General features: G+C 36.1%; 1 protein-coding gene across 3 annotated transcripts in view; it reads right to left on the reverse strand.

Moving 5' to 3' along the window:
* The window catches only part of GRM5 (glutamate metabotropic receptor 5), a 573,056-nt gene extending 550,504 nt beyond the window's left edge, over positions 1-22,552 (reverse strand). For all 3 annotated transcript variants that reach the window (XM_088017413.1, XM_088017412.1, XM_028091712.2), the window contains exon 1: positions 21,892-22,552. In XM_088017413.1, the coding sequence (XP_087873539.1) occupies positions 21,892-22,552 (661 nt within the window). The remainder of the gene's footprint in view (positions 1-21,891) is intronic.
* Positions 22,553-23,725: the final 1,173 nt, after the last annotated feature.

Below are 23,725 nucleotides of genomic sequence, written 5' to 3' on the forward strand. Positions count from 1 at the left end.
GGTATTTTGATGGGGATTGCATTGAATGTGTAGATGGCTCTAGGTAGCATTGACATCTTCACAATGTTTGTTCTTCCAATCCATGAGCATGGAATGTTTTTCCATTTCTTTGTGTCTTCTTCAATTTCTTTCCTGAGTATTTTATAGTTTTCTGAGTACAGATCCTTTGCCTCTTTGGTTAAATTTATTCCTAGGTATCTTATGGTTTTGGGTGCAATTGTAAATGGGATCGACTCCTTAATTTGTCTCTGTTCTGTCTTATTGTTGGTGTATAGGAATGCCACTGATTTCTGTGCATTGATTTTATAGCCTGCTACTTGACTGAATTCCTGTATGAGTTCTAGGAGTTTTGGGGTGGAGTCTTTTGGGTTTTCCACATACAGTATCATATCATCTGCAAAGAGTGAGAGTTTGACTTCCGCCTTGCCAATTTGGATGCCTTTGATTTCTTTTTGTTGTCTGATTGCTGTGGCTAGGACTTCTAATACTATGTTGAATAGCAGTGGTGAGAGTGGACATCCCTGCTGTGTTCCTGACCTTAGGGGAAAAGCTCTCAGCTCTTCCCCATTGAGAATGATATTTGCTGTAGGTTTTTCATAGATGGCTTTTATGATATTGAGGTATGTACCCTCTATGCTTATACTCTGAAGAGTTTTGATCAGGAAAGAATGCTGTAGTTTGTCAAATGCTTTTTCTGCATCTATTGAGAGGATCATATGATTTTTGTTCTTTCTTTTGTTAATGGATTGTATCACGTTGATTGATTTGCGGATGTTGAACCAGCCTTGCAGCCCAGGGATAAATCCCACTTGGTCATGGTGAATCATCCTTTTAATGGACTGTGGGATCCTATTGGCTAGTATTTTGGTGAGAATTTTTGCATCCATGTTCATCAAGGATATTGGTCTATAATTCTCCGTTTTGATGGGGTCTTTCTCTGGTTTGGGGATCAAGGTAATGGTCGCCTTATAAAATGAGTTTGGAAGTTTTCCTTCCATTTCTATTTTTTGGAACAGTTTCAGGAGAATAGGTATTAATTCTTCTTGAAATGTCTGATAGAATTCCCCTGGGAAGCCATCTGGCCCTGGGCTTTTGTTTGTTTGGAGATTTTTGATGACTGCTTCAATTTCCTTAGTGGTTATAGGTCTGTTCAGGTTTTCTCTCTTCCTGGTTCAATTTTGGTAGTTGATACATCTCTAGGAATGCACCCATTTCTTCCAGGTTATCTAATTTGCTGGCATAGAGTTGCTCATAATATGTTCTTATAATTGTTTGTATGTCTTGGGTGTTGGTTGTGATCTCTCCTCTTTCATTCATGATTTTGTTGACTTGGGTCATTTCTCTTTTCTTTTTGATAAGTCTGGCCAGCGGTTTATCAATCTTGTTAATTCTTTCAACGAACAAGCTCCTAGTTTCGTTGATCTCTTCTACTGTTCTTTTGGTTTCTAGTTCATTGATTTCTGCTCTGATCTTTCTTATTTCTCTTCTGCTGAGTTTAGCCTTTATTTGCTGTTTTTTCTCTAGCTCCTTTAGGTGGAGGGTTAGGTTGTGTATTTGAGACCTTTCTTATTTATTGAGAAAGGCTTGTATTGCTATATACTTTCCTATCAGGACTGGCTTTGCTGTATCCCAAAGATTTTGGACAGTTGTGTTTTCATTTTCATTGGTTTCCATGAATTTTTTAATTCTTCTTTAATTTCCTGGTTGACCCATTCATTCTTTAGTAGGATGCTCTTTAGCCTCCATGTATTTGAGTTCTTGCCGACTTTCCTCTTGTGATTGAGTTCCAGTTTCAAAGCACTGTGGTCTGAAAATATACAGGAATAATCCCAATCTTTTGGTACCAGTTGAGACCTGATTTGTGAACTAGGATGTGATCAATTCTGGAGAATGTTCCATGGGCACTAGAGAAGAATGTGTATTCCGTTGCTTTGGGATGGAATGTTCTGAATATGTCTGTAAAGTCCATTTGGTTCAGTTTTTCATTTAAAGTCTTTATTTCCTTGTTGATCTTTTGCTTAGATGATCTGTCCATTTCAGTTAGGGGGGTGTCAAAGTCCCCCACTATTATTGTATTGTTGTCAATGTGTTTCTTTACTTTTTTTATTAATTGGCTTAAATAATTGCCTGCTCCCACATTAGGGGCACAGATATTTCCATTGTTAGATCTTCTTGTTGGATAGACCCTTTAAGTAGGATATAGTGTCCTTCTTCATCTCTTATTACAGTCTTTTTTTTAAAATCTAATTTGTCTGTTATAAGGATTGCTACCCCAGCTTACTTTGGTGTCCATTAGCATGGTAAATGGTTTTCCACCCACTCACTTTCAATCTGGGGGTGTCTTTGGGTCTAAAATGAGTCTCTTGCAGACAGCATATTGATGGGTCTTGTTTTTTAATCCAATCTGATAGCCTGTGTCTTTTGATTGGGGCATTTAGCTCATTTACATTCAGGGTAACTATTGAAAGGTATGAATTTAGTGCCATTGTATTGCCTATAAGGTGACTGTTACTGTATGTTGTCTGTGTTCCTTTCTGATCTATGCTGCTTTTAGGCTCTCTGTTTGCTTAGAGGACCTCTTTCAATATTTCTTGTAGGGATGGTTTTGTGTTTGCAAATGCCTTAATTTTTGTTTGTCCTGGAAGCTTTTGATCTCTCCTTCTATTTTCAATGACAGCCTAGCTGGATATAGTATTCTTGGCTGCATATTTTTTCGTTCTGTGCTCTGAAGATCTCATGGCATTCCTTTCTGGCCTGCCAGGTCTCTGTGGATAGGTCTGTTGCCAATCTAATGTTTCTACCACTGTAGATTACATATCTCTTCTCCTGAGCTGCTTTCAGGATTTCTCTTTGTCTCTCAGACTTGTAAGTTTTACTATTAGATGTGGGGGTTTTTAACTATTTTTATTGATTTTGAGAGGGGTTCTCTGTGCCTCCTGGATTTGGATGCCTGTTTCCTTCCCCATATTAGGGAAGTTCTCTATTATTTTCCCCAATATGCCTTCTGCCCCTCTCTCTCTTTCTTCTTCTTCTGGGATCCCAATTATTCTAATGTTGTTTTGTCTTATCGTATCGCTTATTTCTCAAATTCTGCCCTCGCGATCCTGTAGTTGTTTCTCTCTCTTTTTCTCAGCCTCTTTATTTTCCATCATTTGGTCTTCTATATCGCTGATTCCTTCTTCTGCCTCATTTATCCTAGCAGTTAGTGCCCTCATTTTTGATTGCACCTCATTAATAGTCTTTTTGATTTCGAATTGGTTAGATTTTAGTTCTTTTATTTCTCCAGAAAGGGTTTCTCTAATAACTTCCACGCTTTTTTGAAGTCCAGCTAGTATCTTTAAAGTCATGATTCTGAACTCTAGGTCCAACATTGTACTAATGTCAGTATTGAGTCCGTTCCTGGCAGACGGTACTACCTCTTGTTCTTTTTGCTGAGGTGATTTTTTTCGTCTTGTCATTTTGTCCAGAGGAGAATAGATGAATAAGACAACAGAATGCTAACAGATTAACAACAGCTCCAGCAAATATACTCTATACAAATCAGAAAGGACCGAAACCAGGGGACAAGAAAGGGAAAGAAAGAAGAAAAAAAAAAGCGGAAAAGAAAAAGATAAAAACAAACAAAAATAGAACAAAACAAAAAAAACAGAATATGATCAAATATGATCAGGCTAGTGCATAGATCAGTGCCACATACTAGCTTTTGGGCATATTTTGGTCCGTTAGAAGAAAGTGCCTGCTAAAATTTTAAAGGAAGAAAGACTTATATATGTACAAAATAAGGGTTGATACAATGAAGGGATGGAAGATGACTGTAAAGATGAAAATTATAAAAGATTTTATAAAATGAATTGATAAGAAGTTGTTTTTTAAAAAGAAAGAAGATTTAAAAAGAAAAAAAAGAAAAAAAAAGGGAGGATAGGGAGAATAGAACAAAGCCATACACTAGTGATTTAGGGTATATTTTGATCTGTTAGAAGAAATTGTATCTCAAAATTTTAAAGAGACAACCACTTATATATATATGCCAAAAATAAGGGTAACTACTATGAAAGGATAAAAATATGACTCTAAAAATGAAAAATAAAGTTTTTTTTTAAAAAAGGGATTGATAAGATGTTGTTTGAAAAAGAGAAAAAGAAAAATTAAAAAAAAGTTAAAAAAATTAACTTTGAAAAACTAATGAATTATGGTAAAAAAGCCATGAATTCTATGTGCAGTATTCCCCTAGCGCTGGAGTTCTCCCGTTCTCCTTGATCGGTAAACTTGGTCTTGGCTTGCTGGCTCTTCATGCTGATCTTCTGGGGGAGGGGCCTGTTGCCATGGTTCCCAAATGTCTTTGCTGGAGGCGGAATTGCTCCGCCCTTGTGAGTCCAGCCTAAGCAAGCTGCTCCGTTTTGCTCTCAGGAGTTTTGTTCCCTGAAAGCTCTCGATACAGCTTTGGAGGACCAGGGTGAAAATGGTGGCCTTCCAATCTCTGCCCGGAGGTGCTGAGAACTCGGGGCCCCACTCCTCAGTGTGCCCCCAGAGAAAAGCAGTCACTCCCGTGTCCCCGGTCTCCGGCTGCACTCCGTGCTCACCCGGCCTGTGATCGAGCGTTTCTATGTCTGGCACCCGACCCCGTGTGGAGTCTCCAAACCCAGCAGATCCCTGCGGTGCGCTTCCATGCCGCTTCTCCCAGGGGAGGAAGGGGAGTCTCCCCGGCTCTGCCGCTTGTTGGGTCCCTGCTGTAGGAGCAGTAGCCCGACTGGGCCACGGATCACAGCTCATGGCAACCCCGAGCTGACAGCCTGCGCCTCAGCTCCGTCTCTGCAGCCGGCTTCCCTGCTCCGATACCTGGGAGCTCTGCCACACTCAGGCACCCCCCGTCTTTCTGTGACCCCCGAGGGTTCTGAGACCACACTGTCCTGCGAGGGTTCCACCCCCTGCTTAGCCACTGGAGCGACGTCCCTCAGCGGAGCCGGCTTCTAAAAGTTCTTATTTTGTGCTCCCTGGCTCTATCACTTGCCAGAAGTGGCCGATGGAGGCCCCCTCCCCCGCTGTCTAACCTCCCGAATATCGCCTCGGATTCACTTCTCCGCACATCCTACCTTCCAGAAAGTGGTCGCTTTTCTGTTCAGAGTGTTGTTACTATTCTTATCTTCGATCTCTTGTTGAGTTCGTAGGTGTTCAGAATGGTTTGATCCCTATTCAGCTGAATTCCTGAGACCAGACGAAATCCAGGTCTCCTACTCCTCTGCCATCTTGCTCTGCTCTCCCTAACAAAGGTTTAATAACAACCTCAAGCTTGATGCACAGTCACTCTATATATTTAAACCTTCAAAATTTTATTTCACAGGACCAAAACTTTATTTTGAAAGCAACTTGGGTAGGGTTATACACGGGCAGGGAGAAATACAATGTTTTGCTTCTCAAGCAAGGTAGTCATTAGGTAAATATATTGATATTTACCTGAACTTTTATGCCAGCAATCATTTACCTAAATAACTTCTAATCTTGATGTTATAAATTTCAGGAGCCTTAAAAATTGTTCATACCCTTTCAAAGTTGTACAGGATTTTAATCTTTTTGCTTTTTGTGTTTATTCTGTTAATTTAATTAAAAAGTTTTTAAATATAGAAGTAAACATCAGATAAAATGTTAATTTACATGCTTTTTAGGATTGCAAAAAATAGAAACAGTTTAAGGATTTCCAAATTTGTCAGGTTGCAGCAAAACAATATTATATATTCATAGCAATGTTTGTAAAGGGTATGAAAAATATAGGAAAATTCTCCCTACAGCGTTAACAAAAAACACAAACAAAAAGAAATACAAAATTATGGATAGTTTTCAGTTACAATTAGTTTTTAAAATTGTACATGAGAAAGAAAAATAAAATATCAAAATGTTTTTCTCTTGTAATGTTAATGATTTTCAAAATTCTTCTTGTGATTTTTTCTTTTCCAAATGTTAAATAATATCTATGTATGGCCTTTGTATTTGGAAATAATATATGTTTTATATATACCATTTTTGTCTTCCTTATTTTCACTTAAAAATATCATTTAAGTTGTTTTTAGACACCAAAATGATAGAATAATGTTTTCTTTTATTTTTTCTTTTTCTTTTTTTTGAGAGAGAGTGAGAAGTGGGGAGAGGAAGAATCTTGAGCAGGCTCCAAGCCCAGCCTGGAGCCCGACACAGGGCTCGATCTCACGACCCTGAGATCATGACCTGAGCCAAAAACAAGGGTCTGACATTTAACTGACTGAGCCACCCAGGTGCCCCGATGGAAGAATAATTCAAAGTTCAAATGTAATCCAATAAGTTATATCTGAACTAATGACTAGGCAAAAAAAAAGGCAATTATAACAACCAAATTAGTATTAACAGATGATGTTTGCTGATTGCCTCCTATAAATGGCATGTCATAAATAAGTGTTTTATTTATTTTGAAATTATTTATAATTTTGAATTTATTCATTTAATTTGCACAACAAATATTTGATGTAGGGCTACCATTATTCTCATTTTTTGTGACTCCGTTTCCTCATCTATAAAACAAATAATAACAGCACTAGCTCACAGGATTGCTGTGAGAGTTAAATGAATTAGTACGTGTGCAAGTACATGGAGAAGTGCCAGCACAGCCAGCGAATGTCCTGTCAGTGTGTCCCAACAGCAGTGACAGCAGCAGCCTCACCATCAGCATCATCAGTCCCTTACACTTGATGAGGCTGAGATTTACAGCGGTAAAGTACCTCGTTCAAATTCTGGTCTATTTAACCATAGAGTCCAAGCCCTTAAACTCTATGATAACAGGAGTAAATAATATTTCAATAATAATAAATATATAATTGCTTATGAGACTGAGTGTTCTTGTGCAAGACTGTTGAATCACAGATCAGTACTTCTGAAACAAATAATGCAATATATGTTAAGAAAAAAAAAAGAAGAAGAAGATAGCAGGAGGGGAAGAATGAAGGGGAGTAAGTTGGAGGGGGAGACGAACCATGAGAGACGATGGACTCTGAAAAACAAACTGAGGTTTCTAGAGGGGAGGGGGTTGGGGGGATGAGTTAGCCTGGTGATGGGTATTAAAGAGGGCATGTTCTGCGTGGAGCACTGGGTGTTATGCACAAACAATGAATCATGGAACACTACATCAAAAACTAATGTTGTATGGTGATTAACATAACAATAAAAATTAAAATAAAAAGAATTCTCTGAACATTAGCTTACTTTCTAATCAGTGTCCTGGCACCAGGAACTCCGTGACCTTAGATAAGTTGCTTAAATTTCCTAGGCCTCAGTTTCTCCTTTATAAAATGAGAAGGTTGAAAAAAAAACCACAAAGTAACAGCAGTCAAGATTCTTTGAATTTTTGTGTGTGTTAGGTATGTTATTAAATCAATAATCAGGACTATCTGATGAGCCAAAAAATATTGATAATCTTGCCTCTTTTTGAAATGATGTAACTGATGGTTAGAAAACTGGCCTCACATCCACAGCAAGTAGTGATGGGGCTGAGATTTGAATCCAGGTTTCTCTGAATTCAATATCTGAGCTCCTTCAACTCTGCTGTGTTCCCACTGCTAGAAGTTCCAAGCCATTTTAGATCTGACACTTTATCAACGTCTGTTACTTATGCAACATGAACACGATGTGGAAAAGAAGTCCCCCACCCCCCAACCACATCTAGCCAGCAAAATCTCACTGTTTTTATTGTGGTGGAGACATCATTAATGAAAGGTCTTTGATTAGCATCTGATCTTCACACTACTGTACTTAATATTTTATAAAAGCCTAGCCCAAGCATATAGATCTTGGCACACAATGAGGGTTCATTTACTATTTCATTAATACATCAGGCAGCTTTAGATTTATAAAATGCATTAACTGATTATTCAATTGACCACCATAACAAAAGACTAGTACGGAGAGTACAGACATAACCATCTATCATCATACAAATGAGGATCTGCGGATTCAGAAAGGTTAAGTGAACTGCCCAAGGTCATTCCAAACTGGGAAATCAAATACAGTATCCAAAGTAATTCTAAGATTAATGCTCTTTCTACTGATCTCAAAACCAAATTCTTCGACACTCTAATTGGATCAGAGGTAAAGTTTCCCAGACTCAAATTCAATCACTTCAGTATGAGTTTTGGCTCTTTTTCCAGTTAAGACTCATTTCAGTTGCCTTTGATTAGAAATTGCATACAATTTCTGAAAGTCCACTCATGGCCACTTTCATATATTATATCTCAAAAATCTGAGAACCTGATTTTCTTTGTCATGTCTCTAGATGATATTCTTTCTTCCTATGGATGGCACAAATTTTATACTCTCCTCAACCTCTTTAAACCTTAAAGTCATATGCAATGCAATTTGCCATTTACTGAGTGAAGGTAAAAGCAAAGGCATGTAACAAGATTTAAGGCTAGCAGAGAAATTTCCTGCCAAACAAACCCAAAGTACTATTCTACAGTCACGAAACAGCACAGCCTCCTTCAAGGATGATGCTTTTCAAATAAATGAAACCAGTTCAGTAAAAACATTAATTCTACTGATTGATTACGCAAAAGAATTTGAATATTACCGTTCAAGATTCTGACCTAAGACTCAGAAAGAAGGTTGAGAATTTCAAGGAAGATGCAAATACCAAGAAATGTCAAAATCAGAGACAGGATTGAGTTTACGAATAATTTCATTCAAAGAATATAAATTTGTATCAGGGAAAAATGTATGATTAAAAGGAATAAAAACGTGTTTAAGTTTTCCCAGAGTTCCATATAATTAGATAATTATCAAAGGTCTAAATTCATAAAAAGAAATGACTTCAATTTTGTTAAATAAGCCAGAGAATGTCTTAATTACTAGCGATTTATGCACTTTATGGTTTATTGTTTGAGGTTGTCTGCAATATCTGTTAGTGAGGGAGATTAAAAATTGTTATTAATCATACCTACCTCGGTATGATTCAATCTATCCTGAATGGAACAATACTTACCAACTTCATCCTAGATCAGCGGCACTGAATAGTATTAACAAAAAGGTATAACTGGGAGACCTATGGTTCTCTACCTGGCTCCCTTTGATACCAGAATATCAAACACTAGGCAAGTATAAGAATCACGCTGTATTAAACAAAATAACAACACACTGTTTTCTTTTTTTAAAAAATTCTGGCAGAGGACCTCCATCCCTATTTATCTTAATCGTGTAATATTCTGCTTGTACAATTACTTATCTCACTGATATTATTTAGTGGTGACTATAAATAGAGATTCTTATAAAAACAGCTTTAAACTCTCCACAATTTTCCAAAACATACTTAATAAAGACTTCTTTCCTTCAATCTAGTTTCTCAATATACTCATCTCTTGCCACACCAGTGTCACTTTATAAATTTCTGCTTACACACAACCATATTCTTTTTATAAAGGTAAATTTTGTATTAATATGAGGTCATGACTTGGTATACATCTAAGAAAAGTTATGTGCTGGCAAATGCTTCAACTCATTTTTTTTCATAGTGTGCACTACAGAGTCTAACACATAATATATTCCTAATATACTAACTTATTAACGAATAAATTAGTTCATTTGTAGCATCACATGGACCTTGAGTTCTATTAGGTGTGCTTTTATATAGTATATGCTTGCATCGAAATACATTGCATTTTGTCCAAAATATATGACATATTGTGTGCAAAATCTTCTCTCAAATAATCAAAAATGTTGCGGCCAGTTTTTAATTACTTTTATAACTTTAAACAACTTGGCAAATTGAAGTACCATCAAACTCCCAAAAAACTTGTATTTTTTGCATTTTATTATTTATGTGAGGATCTATTATCAATAAGTACATACAAATTCATATAATTAATATTGCCAGCTTGATTCTTTAGCTTATACATTTTTTAATAAAACTTAGAGTTTTAACATTAAATGTAATGGAAATTAATGGCTGTTTATAAATTTTTATTTCCTCAGCACAAAAAAAATGAGAATAAATTATATTCATGCAATAAGAGATGAGTGGACTTATTTAGAAATTGAAAACAACCAAATTAAGTTTGATAATGAATAATAGAGCCAGATAGCTTACTTAATTTTTTCAGTGTCTTGATACATTTCTTCTCTTTTTTCTCAATTTACTTCAGTAAAAACATATTAATTACCAGGTTCATTTGTAATTCATTTTTTTTTAAATTCCATGAAATTGAAAGTAAACTAACATGACACTTCAATATGTCTTACTTAACTTGTATATTTCTCCAGCTTCTCAAAAGGATAAAAATTCATCATATACCAATGCAATAATACCTATTTCTGAAAGAATAATGATGTGCGGCTCTTATTAGGGAGAGTCAAGGCTTGAAATCCTAACCCAAATCTGGTGAAAAGTAGTTATACGACTTTTGAAAATAAGTTACATAACCAAAGAACTATCAAGGAGGTTTGTGAAGAAACTGGCAAAGATACCATATTTCTGTTTTTAGACAGCTTGAGATAAGAAACAAAGATATACCCTTTTTACTTTCTATTCTATTTTCATTGAAACTATGGGTAGGGCTTACATTCAGATAACAATAATAATAATATGCCAGTAATAGCTCCAAAATTTGTATCTGGTATCAGTTCATGGATTATAATAAAAACTGATAATTTCTGACAACAGTACATGCTTGATAAATAATAGTTACTATTATTGTCACTCTTATTATATGACTATAATGATCTGTAAGAGAGCATCAGCTTAGTTTTCCATCTAATATAGCTATGAATCTGTTTTGTTTCATAAGGTCCATATTATCACCTTTTGGTTTTATTCTAAGACCTCAGGCATGCCTCAATGTGTTAACAATTTAGCTTTCATCAGCAAAGTTGCAGTTACTGACTAGTTAAGAGGCAAGAGCTTGTCCAATTTGAAATTTACAAAGAAATTTTGTATTCATTGTAGGGTTTTTTTTTACTACAAAAGATGTTCATGATCGTTATAAAAGTAGCATAATTCAGAAGTACTTAAAATACAGTGTTACTTTCCATCTTCAACTTCTCTGTTCCCATACCTCCACCCCTACACACACACACACACACACACACACACACACACACACACACACACACACAGTGAATAACCATGTTAACAGTCGAGCTCTGGGATTTTCCAGACAGCTCATTTTATTACACCATAATGCTTCTCAGCAATTGAAGGAGAGTTTGTGGGATCTAGTTATAATTGTACCAAAGCACTAAACACTCTCTGTTGTATTATGTGATTGCAAACCTAACTTCCAAAAGGAAAATTGGTAAAAATCTAAAACTCACTGCATTTACTGGTCACTTTCCTAACTCTCCACCTCATTCATTAGTTAGCTTTAACTAAGCAAAGCCAAAGTGAAACATTCAGTTATGGGTTTTCTCTTCATATCCAAATAAGGCAAGTTCTTGGTGAACTAATTTATTTTTTTTAAGATTTCTTTATTTTAGAGAGTGAGAGAGAGAGAGAGAGGACACGAGCACACATAAGCCAGGGGGAGGGGCAGAGGGAAAAATTCTCAAGCAGGCTCAGGGCTGAGCACAAATCTTGAGGAAGGCTGTATCTTAGGACCCTGAGATCAGAACCTGAGTTGAAATCAAAAGTCCTCTCTTACGTGACTGGCGAACTAATTTAGAAGACACTTATTGAACATTTACTATGTGCCAAGGTTAACACTAAAAGCTTTATATTTATTTTTCACAACAGTCTGTGGGGGTAGGGATTATTATCTCAATTTGATAATGAGAAAACTAAATTAAGTGACTTAGTCTGAAGTCCCTTTACTAGCAAGAATGGTAATCAGGATTTACACTCAAACTTGCCTGTGTTCACACTACTTAAATAGAATGGTTGCAAAGAATCAGGAAACTCTGATTCCTGAGATGTCTTTGCAACAAACTTTGTAAATTTAAGGTCATGACTCCAATGTAGTTTACCCATTTCATGGAACTACTTTTACTAGTGCTCTCTCATATCTTATTTCACTTTATCTTACTAACAGTTTGGTTTGATCTTCCCATTCTCAAAATACCTCAAATTTAGACTTAACCACTTATCAAATGAGACTGTGCATGCAATCATTAGAAAACTCAGAGAAAACTGAAAGAAGACTATCACTTTATATGTTTAAACTTGTACTTTATTACACATGGTGTATCCTGATTTGTTATATGTAAAAAGGAATAAGCTTGGGAATATTATCACATTGTATTGTGTGTGTGTGTGTGTGTGTGTGTGTGTGTGTGTGTGTGTGTTGGGGGTAGATCTATTAATTTGGTATATGTACACTTTTAGTACCAAAATTATAATTAATATCACTTGTATTTATTTTTAATGAACTATATTGGGATATCAACAAAAATGTTCCCACGCTTGTCTTGATGTCTGATAAAAGCTTGGACCAGGAACTTGCCTCTGACTTCCTGGTCTGGTATCCTCACCATAGTCCTATGTTGATGATTATGTCACTTATCAACAACATATTAATTAGTTATGTTTTCTTAAAGTCTTCACCATTTCCCACCATGGGTGTCTTAGAATTCTTGCTTATTTTTAAGAAGAAGACTTAGAACTCATCCATCCAGGAGAGACAAACCTCATGACATTGTCACAGAAGCATAAACCTGAGTATTTATATTGCATTTTTCTAGCAAAAAAAAATGTATTAACAATGTTAAAAAGAAGGGCGCCTGGGTGGCTCAGTTGGTTAAGCCACTGCCTTCGGCTCAGGTCATGATCCCGGAGTCCCGGGATCGAGTCCCGCATCGGACTCCCCCTTCTCTGTGGGGAGCCTGCTTCTCCCTCTGCCTCTGCCTGCCACTCCCCCTGCTTGTGCTCACTCTGTCTCTCTCTCTCTCTATGTCAAATAAATAAATAAAATATTTAAAAAAAAATAAAAAAAAAACAATGTTAAAAAGAAGAGTAGAATAAGTAGCTTTCAAGTTTTGTTTTGTTTTTTTTTTTTTAGCTGTACGACATAGTAAGAAACACATTTTAAGTGGTAACCCACAGGACACATATGGTTATATGCAACTAAAATAAAAATGTACAAAACAATACCTACTCTTACTATCATGTAATACTCTGATGTTTATATTCTACTGTATCCTATTTTATTCACCTCTATATTAACTGCTGGTCTCATTCCAATGAATAGGTTTTACAAACGACTCATGGGTTTTGATGCACTTTTTGAAAAAACAAAACAAAGACTAGGCAATCTCTTTCTCTTGAAAGCCTTCGTGTGTGTGTGAAAACAGATACATAAAATGTATCATTGGGGCATAATCACTCATTTCAAAGTCCCCTAAAATGAACACAGCTGACTATCACACCTCTTGCCAAAATATCTCCTCAACTCAACATTTGGTTAAGTTGAGAAGTCTTTCTGGAGTACATGCAAATGTGCCAAAATGAGATTTCATAACTCCTAGTCCTGATGAATTCCAAAGAAGTCTTTCATACATAAGGCCACATCACTTAACAATATGTTCTCCTGTTCCTAAAAAAATGTGTACCATCCTGCTTCCTCCTGTAATTGGCATCTGAAGGATGGAGTGTGGCATCTGCAATGAAGATGTGAATAAAAACAACCAGATACAGTCTGTACTTATCATCAGACTCACAAAAAGTTCTTCTGTGAGGTCAACTTGTTGCCATAAGCATCCTCCTTAATTTATTTTCTCTTTACTATAATTAATTCCTTCCATATGAACAAAGAAAGGTGTTGCTTTCAAAGCTGAATAAAAAGATACAAGAAACATGCTCAAAGATTTTCTCAGTGGGAAAACCAATAGTTTTCTTATTTCCTAGGAAGGGAAAAGGAGTCAATAAATGTGCATTCCACTTTTGCTTGAAGCCACCACTACCCCAATATAAAGGGAGGAAGTTTGGGTTTATTTTAAAAGAATTGCCCTTGGGTCCAAATCCTCTCTCTGCCACTAACTGGATGCAGTATTATTGGGGAAATTACTTCCTCTTTCATACCTATTCTCTAACCTATGAAATGATTACTTTATCAGAATGTGTTACAGAATAAATGAATCAAGTAACAAATTAATGAAATATCACAGTATATGCAATCATGCTTTAATTCACAGAATAATAGAATCTCATTTAAATGACATTTGATTGTCAATATCAGTAGTTATCAAAAGGGACAAATAGTCCAATTCTCTCCTTCCTCAAATGAGGCTTAAGTTCATTTTTCTATAGCCCCTCCAAGTGATTTTCTATTCCAGGCTATGCATAGGACCTACAGAAAACTGACTCACCACCTTCTAGAGAGGAAATTCCTTCAGCGAACAGTTGTACTAATGAATAAAAATAACCTTTTTTTAATTGAACTATAATTTGTTACTCTGGTATTTCAGTAATTAGCTCTCTTCATAATGCTCCTGGTCATACAGATTATGGCTTCTTTCCACCTGAATTCTCCAAATAACTAAAGGTAGCAGTCAGGTCCCTACTATCTTATCTTTTGTGTGCCAAATTCATTCTCTGAAGACACAGTTTCAAGTCTCATAACCATTTCTGACCACTCTCTTTTGAACAGATCATACTTGGTTGCATTTATTTTAAATGTGATGCCCAACATTTATAAAATCCATTCCAGTGTGGTCTGTGGAAGCATAAAAGCAAGTCACAGAAAGTCAGTCTTGGAAGGTACTTCCAAGAACATACTTTCTAGCACCTCTTCATATGACATATGAAGGAAGGAGTTGAAGTCATTTTCTCAGAGCCACATAGTAAACACTCCTACCTCTGATGCCAGTGATATTTCTTTTAGTAAAACCAGTCCTTTTAATTTTGTTTTTTCCACCTCCAAAATATCATTAATGTAATCTTCAGCTTTCATATAGTCATTTTCAAAATAATGGAATGAGGCTATTACCCTTGACCAGACTTAATGAACAACCTACAAAGTATAAAAACTGTCCGTAACTAAAGAAGAGATGAGGAAAATGTGGTAACTAAGAGAGACAGAAAGAAAAAAGAGAGAGAGAGAAAGTAGAAAGGGAAGAGATCCTCTGATTAGACTTTTGTGGATATCTATCCTCGCTTTTTCGTAAGTACTTGCTTCATGTGTATTGGGTAGCACATGCCTTCCCATTCGACAGTAATCTTCACTCAGTAGCAACCTCTGTTACTCAGACTAAACTTTATAAACCTAGAAGCTAATAAGGTTCTAATGACTGAGGAATGGAGTCACAAGATGACCTCTTTAATAAATAGAATGAATGAACTTTCTGAATATCCAAACTCTAAAGCTCAGAAAATAATGTTATCTCTTTGGGATCTGGAATAAAGGAGAAAAGGGAAGAACACACAATGTGGGCAGCTCAAATCCATAAAATGGATAAATGCTAAATATATCTAACAGTCATATATACTAAGAGCTCATCTTCCTTAAAGGAAACATCTGATTAGTTGGAACTTCACATCCTCCACCCCAGGTATTTATTCGTGTGTGTTGAGGGATCAGTGCAATAATACCCTCTGAAAACAAGGGTCCTTCTAACTTAGTCATCCCAGGCATGGAGTACTTCAAGGGGGGAGGATTTCTGGTATTTTCAGTAGTGAATAGATAGTAATAGTGCCTGAGAAAGTGGAAATAGGAATGCTATGTCTGTCATGAATCTTTTATACGTGAGTTAGAGTCAAACCTGGTCTAAAGTCCAACTTTTCAGATCAAATCTATAAACAGGGAAGATCTTGTCCAAGCCACAGCTAGATATGTTAATGGATCCTATGTTTTCTCTGATCAAGGCAATAATAACTCCCTCAGAGGTCAGTCACTAATAGTCTATATGCTATCACCATCTGAAGACAGCACCCCCTAACAAATTTCCCAGGGCTACCTGTATTTCTTTCATGCTAACAATGAACTTTCTGATGGTGATGTATGAACATGAAAAATTACTTAATTACTATTAAAGTTGCCACCCTATTTCCCAGATTATGGTTCTATGATCAAATTAATTTCATGAAGAATCCACCTAAAAGTCTCTGCATCTTCTGTTTTTTATGGTTGTTACATCAGGGTAACCAATATAATTACCCAATCATTCCATGATCACAAAGACTTCTGGGGGTCTAATGTTTTCAGAATTCTTGTGAAGCTAAGGAAAATCTTTCAAAGTTTCTGCAAACCTGTAATATGACTCAGGCAAAGAAGCAATTCATCTAATTCACAGATCAAGAGCAAAGGGGTCATTCCATTTCTCAAAGGTAACTTCTACATTAATGAACTCATTTGTAGTCCCTGTTACTACTTCAGATAGATATTAAAACTTTCAGCATATTGGCATCATTGAAATGAAGGAAAAGGAACAGAGCAATGAAATGGAGAAGTAATACAATGGTGAAGGAGGAGGAGAAGAAGAAAAAGAAGAAGAAGAACAACAACAACTTGAGTAATTATCCCTAACAATGATGTAGAAATGGAATTCTGGACAGGAATACTGAGTTCCAAAGCCTAACTCTGTAACTAACTATGTACAAGTAGGGCAAATTACTTGTCCTCACTGTCTCTGTTTCCCCAGCTGTAACAGAGGTGTTAAACTACATGCTCACTTAAGACACTTCCAGTATTAACATTCTGCAAAGCTAACAATAGTTTGTGTCTGAAATATTATCATGATCATCTCAAAATCCACCTCACCTCTCAACACTATTCAATTTCTGGAGAAACAACATGAAACCCCTTTAGAAAGTACCAGTATGGCCCATAGTGATATTTCTCATCTTTCCATACTAAATTGTTGTCTTGATAGAATCCCAATTAATAGAAAAAAAATGTGACAGGAAAATGAAGTCCCATTTTTTAGAAATTAAACTAAGCATATAGACTATGAATTACATTGAAGATCTTTCAAGCAAAGCTTGATTGTTATCACCTGTTAAAATAATTGATGGAAAAACATCACAACTTGAAAGTGGTATATCACAATATGTAGGCTAGCCTGAAGACAATGTTCTTAATGATGTCATTTTACCAGTACAACTTACTGGTACATTTTTCTCCAAGAGCATCACTGACATGTTTTTTGGCTAGAACAAATTAGTATTCCTATATCATTAGATGGAAATAATAAATTCAAGAATGAATGCAAACAAAAAAGGAGTTAGGTATGGATAGCATTTTACAATTAATCAAGGGAGGCATTTTGGCTCCTCATTTTTATAAAGAAGCAAAACTGAAATACTACAAGCATCTGCTATTTATCTACATGCTACATATTCATAAATAGTGAGTTAGGTACTATTCTAACACAAATTCATCCAGTCACTAAATAGTCTTTGAACACCTATTATGTGCTAGGCACACTGATAGGCCCTGTGAACAGTGGAGTTTCAAAGTCAGCAAAAATTGTGAAGTATAAAATCCTGTAAGTCATCCATAAAGTATAGTATACATGACTTTGTACATAAAATCTAGTCTGTAACTACTTTTCTCCATGACATGAAGCTAGATCAAGGGGAAACATGTAATAATGGAATTATTGCAAGTGTCTGATTACTTAAACATCAACACTTTAAGGGAATTATCGAATCTTTAGTCATGGGCATGTGGATGAAAGACTAAATTTTCCTTCTTGCCAACAGCATTTATTTCACATTTATAAAATAATACATTATATTTTATTTCACATTTAAATATAAAGATATTAATTCATTTTAATACATGTGTTTTGTTTTGATTTTGAAGTGTAAACATTGTAGAAGCAACCAATTGGGAGACCGGGCAGTTAAAGTCATGGGAATGAGTATGCTTATACTGGACTCAGTCTTGAAGGTATTCATTATTGTTCATAAATTTATGGTTAGCTGAGTAATGTTTATGGCTTCAGCTGGGCTCTATGTGTGAATGCAATTAACGATGGGTCAGAAAGGCAACTGTGTTGGATCTTCATTAGGTGCTCTCACATGGTTGAGGTCAAGTGGTCTAAGATGGCCTCCTCTAGAAAACCTGGGTGCTCTCATCCTTCACATGGTGATGATAGTGTCCCAAGACTGATAGACAGACAAGAAAGGAAGTTCTCACTTCCATCACATCATATTAACCAAAACATTCACAAGGCTGGAGCTGCTTGGTAATAGGAGTGAACTATCAAGTTACAAAACGAAGTCACCAAAGCAGCTGATCTGCCATACCTACAAACAGGCCAGCACCACTGATCCTGTGACATAAATGGACCCACATACCAAGGCTGGCAAAAGTGCTGAGGTAAAAGACCCCTGAGAGCAGAGAGAGTGCTGACAGGATTGATGCCTTAAAAAGCACTGATGTTTTTTTTCTTCTGAATGATTTCTGTTAATTTCCTACACACAGTTGAAGAACTGGTGTGGTCTGCATTTAAAAAAAAAAATTCTTTTTTTCTTTTTTTGATTTCATACTATTAATCCATTTGCCTAGAAGACCTAGGCACAATTTCTGCATGGTACAACAAGCCACAGTAAATACTCAGTCCTGTAGCCTAGAAAAAGCATATATCAAGGAAATGGCAAGTGTAAGAGATTATTAACATGAAGCTAAACCCCAAGTGTCCTTGTGCTCTCTTCTGAAATTCTGTGACAACAACACTTTCTTGAAGGAACACCTTGTAATCCCTGCCAAGAGGACTGTATGACATAGTACTACCATGTTTAAGCATAAAGTAAATGAGCAATTTGTGCAGTGGGGGAAGATAAATGATTTTTTAAATGGGACAACATCTTTTCATAGACCTCAGTCCCTCTTGGGAAAGCATTTGGAAAGTTCAATACTCTTTTAAAAAGAGTAATATCAACTGGGTAAAGACGGATAATTATAAGGACATAGGAATAGTTTGAGATCCTGGGGATGAGAGAGCTAGGGCTAGAGAGGGTTACCCCAATCCAGCCACAAAAAGAGGCTGAAGGAAGAACTGGTATTACCATTTCATGGAAAATCCCACAGGGGATTTCTGAAGGGCCAGGCCACAGAAAACCAGGCATCATTTTGGGGAGTTTCCACAGTACCCAACAGAGCTGTATCTCATTACACTCAAGTACTTTTCTTATCCCACATGTGATTTTTACCTTGTTAAACTTCCTACCACACCACTCCTATACAGATAAATTGTAAGACATAATACCACATAACCGCATTATCCACATACTTGCTTGGGATCAAAGCAATATAAATACTCTCTGACTAAACCACATAAAGAAATAAGCCAAAAGTATTTCTTCCCATCTTTGTCCATACTCAAAGTGTGTTCTTTCCTGAATCCTGGTGGTATCCAAATATTTTGCCAGTATTTGGCAATAAAATTTCTATTGACCTATTTTTGGCAAAATAATTAAATCTGCCTGGATTTGGCAATGGGATTTATATTGGTTTATTTTTTTTTTACCCACAAATAGAATGTTTCCTTTTAATGGTTATATTTCAATAGCTCCTTTTGCTTAAAATACACAACTTCAAACATTTGCATGTAAAAGTTATACAAGAAAAGTAAGTCTCTTCCTTTCTACCTGATCCTGTAACTCTTCTATGTCCTCCTCAGAAGGAACAAGTGTTACCTGTTTTGTTCTTCTCTGAGAGCAATTCTTTGAATATCAATCAAATGATTTACATAAACTCCATTTTACACAAATAACAAGCCGTTACACAAAACTGCACCTTGCTTTTTTCCCTTAAAAATGATCTTGGAGTTCATTATTATTATTTCATTACCTACAGAATGCCTCATTCATTTTAATAGCTATGCAATCATACTTATATGGACAAATCAATTTATTTTATTAGATCACTATTGGCATACATTTAGGTTAAAAAAATTTAAATTAGTAACAGCCAATAGTCATGATAATGAGTTTCACTTAGAACACAATCTTGAATTGCCCTGTCCTACATAGAGACCAAAACTTACTCTTCTAAAGCTAGAGGGACGTCCCTAATGAAATTTATGATTTGAAGTGAACCAAAACATAACTTTATCCTTGGCATTTTTTAAACCATTTTTACTTTCCCATCTCATATTTCCTCATGTCCTTTTCTGGAAATCCATCCCTTCTTAATTTTCACCAATTGTCAGTATTCTTCCTGTCAAAATCCAACTCAAATTCCATGTCCTTCTTGAAGATCTTGAAGATGGGGCCCATCACCACAGAATAGGACTTGATTTTTTTCTCTGTCAGTTTACTTTAAAGACATATTTGTAACTTCTTGTCATCATGAATTATGGTTATATAAGTATTAATGCATGCCTCCAGCCCCTGCCAAATTGTATACCCAATGGGTATTGATATATAAAACATAGGGCTGTCCCTTCAGAGGACTATCAGAAGTCCTTACATGTATTTGTGTTTAATGAATATGTATTGTATAAACATATCCTCAGGTGTGATTACATTGGATTCTGTTCAATTATAATAGGGCCCTAAGCTAAAAGTCAGTAACTAGGAGTCCTACTCTTAAAATCACTGTTAGATATATATTGGATGGACCATTTAAACTCGTAAAGCATTTGTATTTTAAAACAGAAATAAAATATTTGGATTACCTATATCACTGGATTGTTGTGAGAATAAAGTGAAATAGTGGTTTTATAATGAAAATCTCAGCATTAGAAAAAAATCCAAGGTCTCCTTGATCATCTATCCATTGCTCAAAATTTCCACATACCAACATCTTGATAAGTAAACTACAAATTTATACATAAGAATTTCCAGAGGTATAAAAATCTCAATCCAGTACAGAAGCCCATTTTATGTTTGTGCAGCTCTGAACATTGTTAATGAGTGGGCATACAGTGAAATCTATATTACGCCACTTCATAATGAATAGTTTGTTATATCTGGCTGGTGACTGGTTACTAACCTCCAAAGTAGGCTCACTCTGGTGATTTCATAAATTGCTCAATAACTCAACCCCACATTTTACAGGATTGGATTGTTTGGACCATATTGATAATGTTATTGCAAGATTCTTTAATCTTAACTAATCCTCACAGTGCTTCCATGGACTATAAAAAAGTATTTTGTAGCTTCTGGCTTTAGTATATGCAGTATGTTGTGCTAGAAAGAGTGTTGTGTAATTAGTGAGTCTCACATTTGAGTCACTTAACCTCTGTAGTCAAACCAAACCTATCCCAAACAGCCTTGGTCATGAACTAATAAGTCATGCATATGAAAACATTTTCAAAGCACCATAACCAATAAAAAGGACTAATATTGTTATTGTTATAAAACCTCAGTCACATTTTGCTTCCTTGTTTTGCTTTGAGCATAAACAAACAATAAATTTCAAAGCAAAACTAATTTTGAATTGCTAAAACTTACATTCTCTGAGTATGTTCTAGACAAGGGTAGTATTAATTCATACATATCTCTTTTCCAGACTTAACTATACTCTCTTTTGAAAAAGAAAATACTTGTGAGACTAAACTGTTTGGTAATTTTCTATCACAGTAGACCTGGGCCAGAACTGACTGCCTTCAGTCCCTACCTGCATTTATGTGTACCTCTCTTTATCAAAAACAATAGGTAGTTGGAGCAACTTTAAATGTGAAAATTATGAGGTGTTCAATGAATTTCAGAAAACTTAAAAATTTCTAGCATCATCATAGCAGAATTACAGATAATATAATGCAAAACACACAAAAAATGTTCATTTCACAAAATCATGGCCACATAAACATTAATATTAGCCTAAATCTAAGCCTCTCTAGACATCTGCCACTTGAGCCCTTCTTATATTACTGGTATAGCCAGGCAACTCAAAAGATCCCAAATAATCAGGAATATTTTAGTCTTCCAAAACCTGGAATTATAACTGGGAATCTGCTGAGTGCATAATAAGACATATATCAACCAATGTAAAGGATGCTTACCTTCTGTGTGCACAGCTGACACATAGGTCCAGTTGTACCTCTTCACTATGTCCACCATGGCCCGTGCCTGCTGAGCATCTGAAGGCACAACCCTCATGAAGTACTTGAACAGAGTCTTGTCGCTCAGATCCATGCTTGTTGCCGAGTAAGCAATCTGAGGTATGTTGAAAAGCTGGAGCAAGTTCTGGACCTGAATGGCCACAGAACTGGAGCCAGGCCCAATGACCCCTACGATGGGCTTTTTGGAGCGGAAGGAAGAGGAAGACCCATCCACGCAGCGCACCAAACCTTCTTCTTCTTCTGAAGAAATGAGAGAGTCCCTTATGAACTCAATGCTCTGCTCTAGGGCCACAGCCGAATGCCAGCAGGAATCCCTTATCTCGCAACCCAGTGTGATGTTGGGCAAGAGTGTGGGGTCTGAGTTGATCCTTTCCAGAGTATGCAGCATGGCCTCCACTCTCTGAATGCCATACTGTTCACGAACCGCCCCACATTTCCTCTCATGAACTTTGTCCACCGTGGGCTGGTGGTGGACAGAAAAGAGAGCTCCAATAATGATGTCACCTGGCATGTGAGCCACCACTCTCCTCTCACTGGATTGTGCACTCCCACGGACATCTTCTTTCAAAAGCAGAACTGACAGGATCAACAGAAGGACCATTTTAGGAAAGGAGTTCAAGCTAATAGAGATAGCATGGTGGGGAAAATTTACAAGAGTTCTGATAGATAGAATCAAACAACGTCCTATGTTGAGTGGCAAACCAAGGAATTAGCCAGTAATTTAGATGTGCTCTCTAAAGGACCACCATGTCCCCACGTACCATTTAATTAGTTTCATCCATGTGGTCATGATCTTCAAAACCTGGAAAAAAAATAGCATGGGTATTTAACAACGTAAGTACAACCAGTTTGGGAAGCTCTAATGATCTATACTAGTAGACTTTGATGATGTAGACTAGGAATATAATCTTTTTGAAAAAACAATCTAAAAATCCTTAAGACTCTCCTTTGTCTCTTTTGTAATTTTGTAATTTGATGAAACAATCCAATAGAGTTTCTTGATCCTACTTTACTTACATTGATATTCTTTTCATTTGTTCATCTGAGTACACAAAAGCAAATCTTATGTGTGGTAGGCCAAATGATATTTTTATGTGGAGATGAGAGAAAGCACCCTAAAAACAAAACTATGCCACAAACAGAAAACTTTAGGGAGTATGCAACCCAAAATAACAAGCATTAGTTATCTCTGGGTGATAGTATTTTGTGTTTTAGAAATACATTTTATTTCTTTCTGAATTTTCAGCATTTTCAGCATTATCAACTATGCAATCACAAAAAAAGTGACTTTTTAATAAAGGTTACATAACCCCTCTTTAAATGCAATTTAAGGCAAGCTGAACAATCTTCCCAATAAGTAAGTATTATGTCTAGTTTCCATATAATATAGAACAAAGACATATGAGGCCAGGTAGGTATTCCCAAGCTAAATGAACTATAGGAAAGAAGGAATAGTGTGGGTAATGCAGAGTAAATGTTCCCTAACTAGGTAGAAAGACAAAGTGAAATGGACACCAGTTTTTGGCAAAATTAATATTTAGTTCAAATTCCAGGTCTGCTATTAAGAATTATTAATAAATTGTTCGACCTCTCAGTACCAGAATTTCCTCACATGAAAAGTCCCATCATATGTACTAGGCTACCCTTATGGGAATCAACATAAGATATCAACTATGCAAATGTTTTGTATATTGAATAGGACTATATATAGTCAAGACATGACCTTTTCTGTTATTACATTTCTAAGGGTATTCTGTAGCTAGGTGGTAAGGAC

The sequence above is a fragment of the Eumetopias jubatus genome, unplaced genomic scaffold (genome assembly GCF_037043125.1).
Source record: "Eumetopias jubatus isolate StellerSeaLion01/CBP00866 unplaced genomic scaffold, mEumJub1_p1.0 scaffold_13, whole genome shotgun sequence".
NCBI lineage: Eukaryota > Metazoa > Chordata > Mammalia > Carnivora > Otariidae > Eumetopias > Eumetopias jubatus.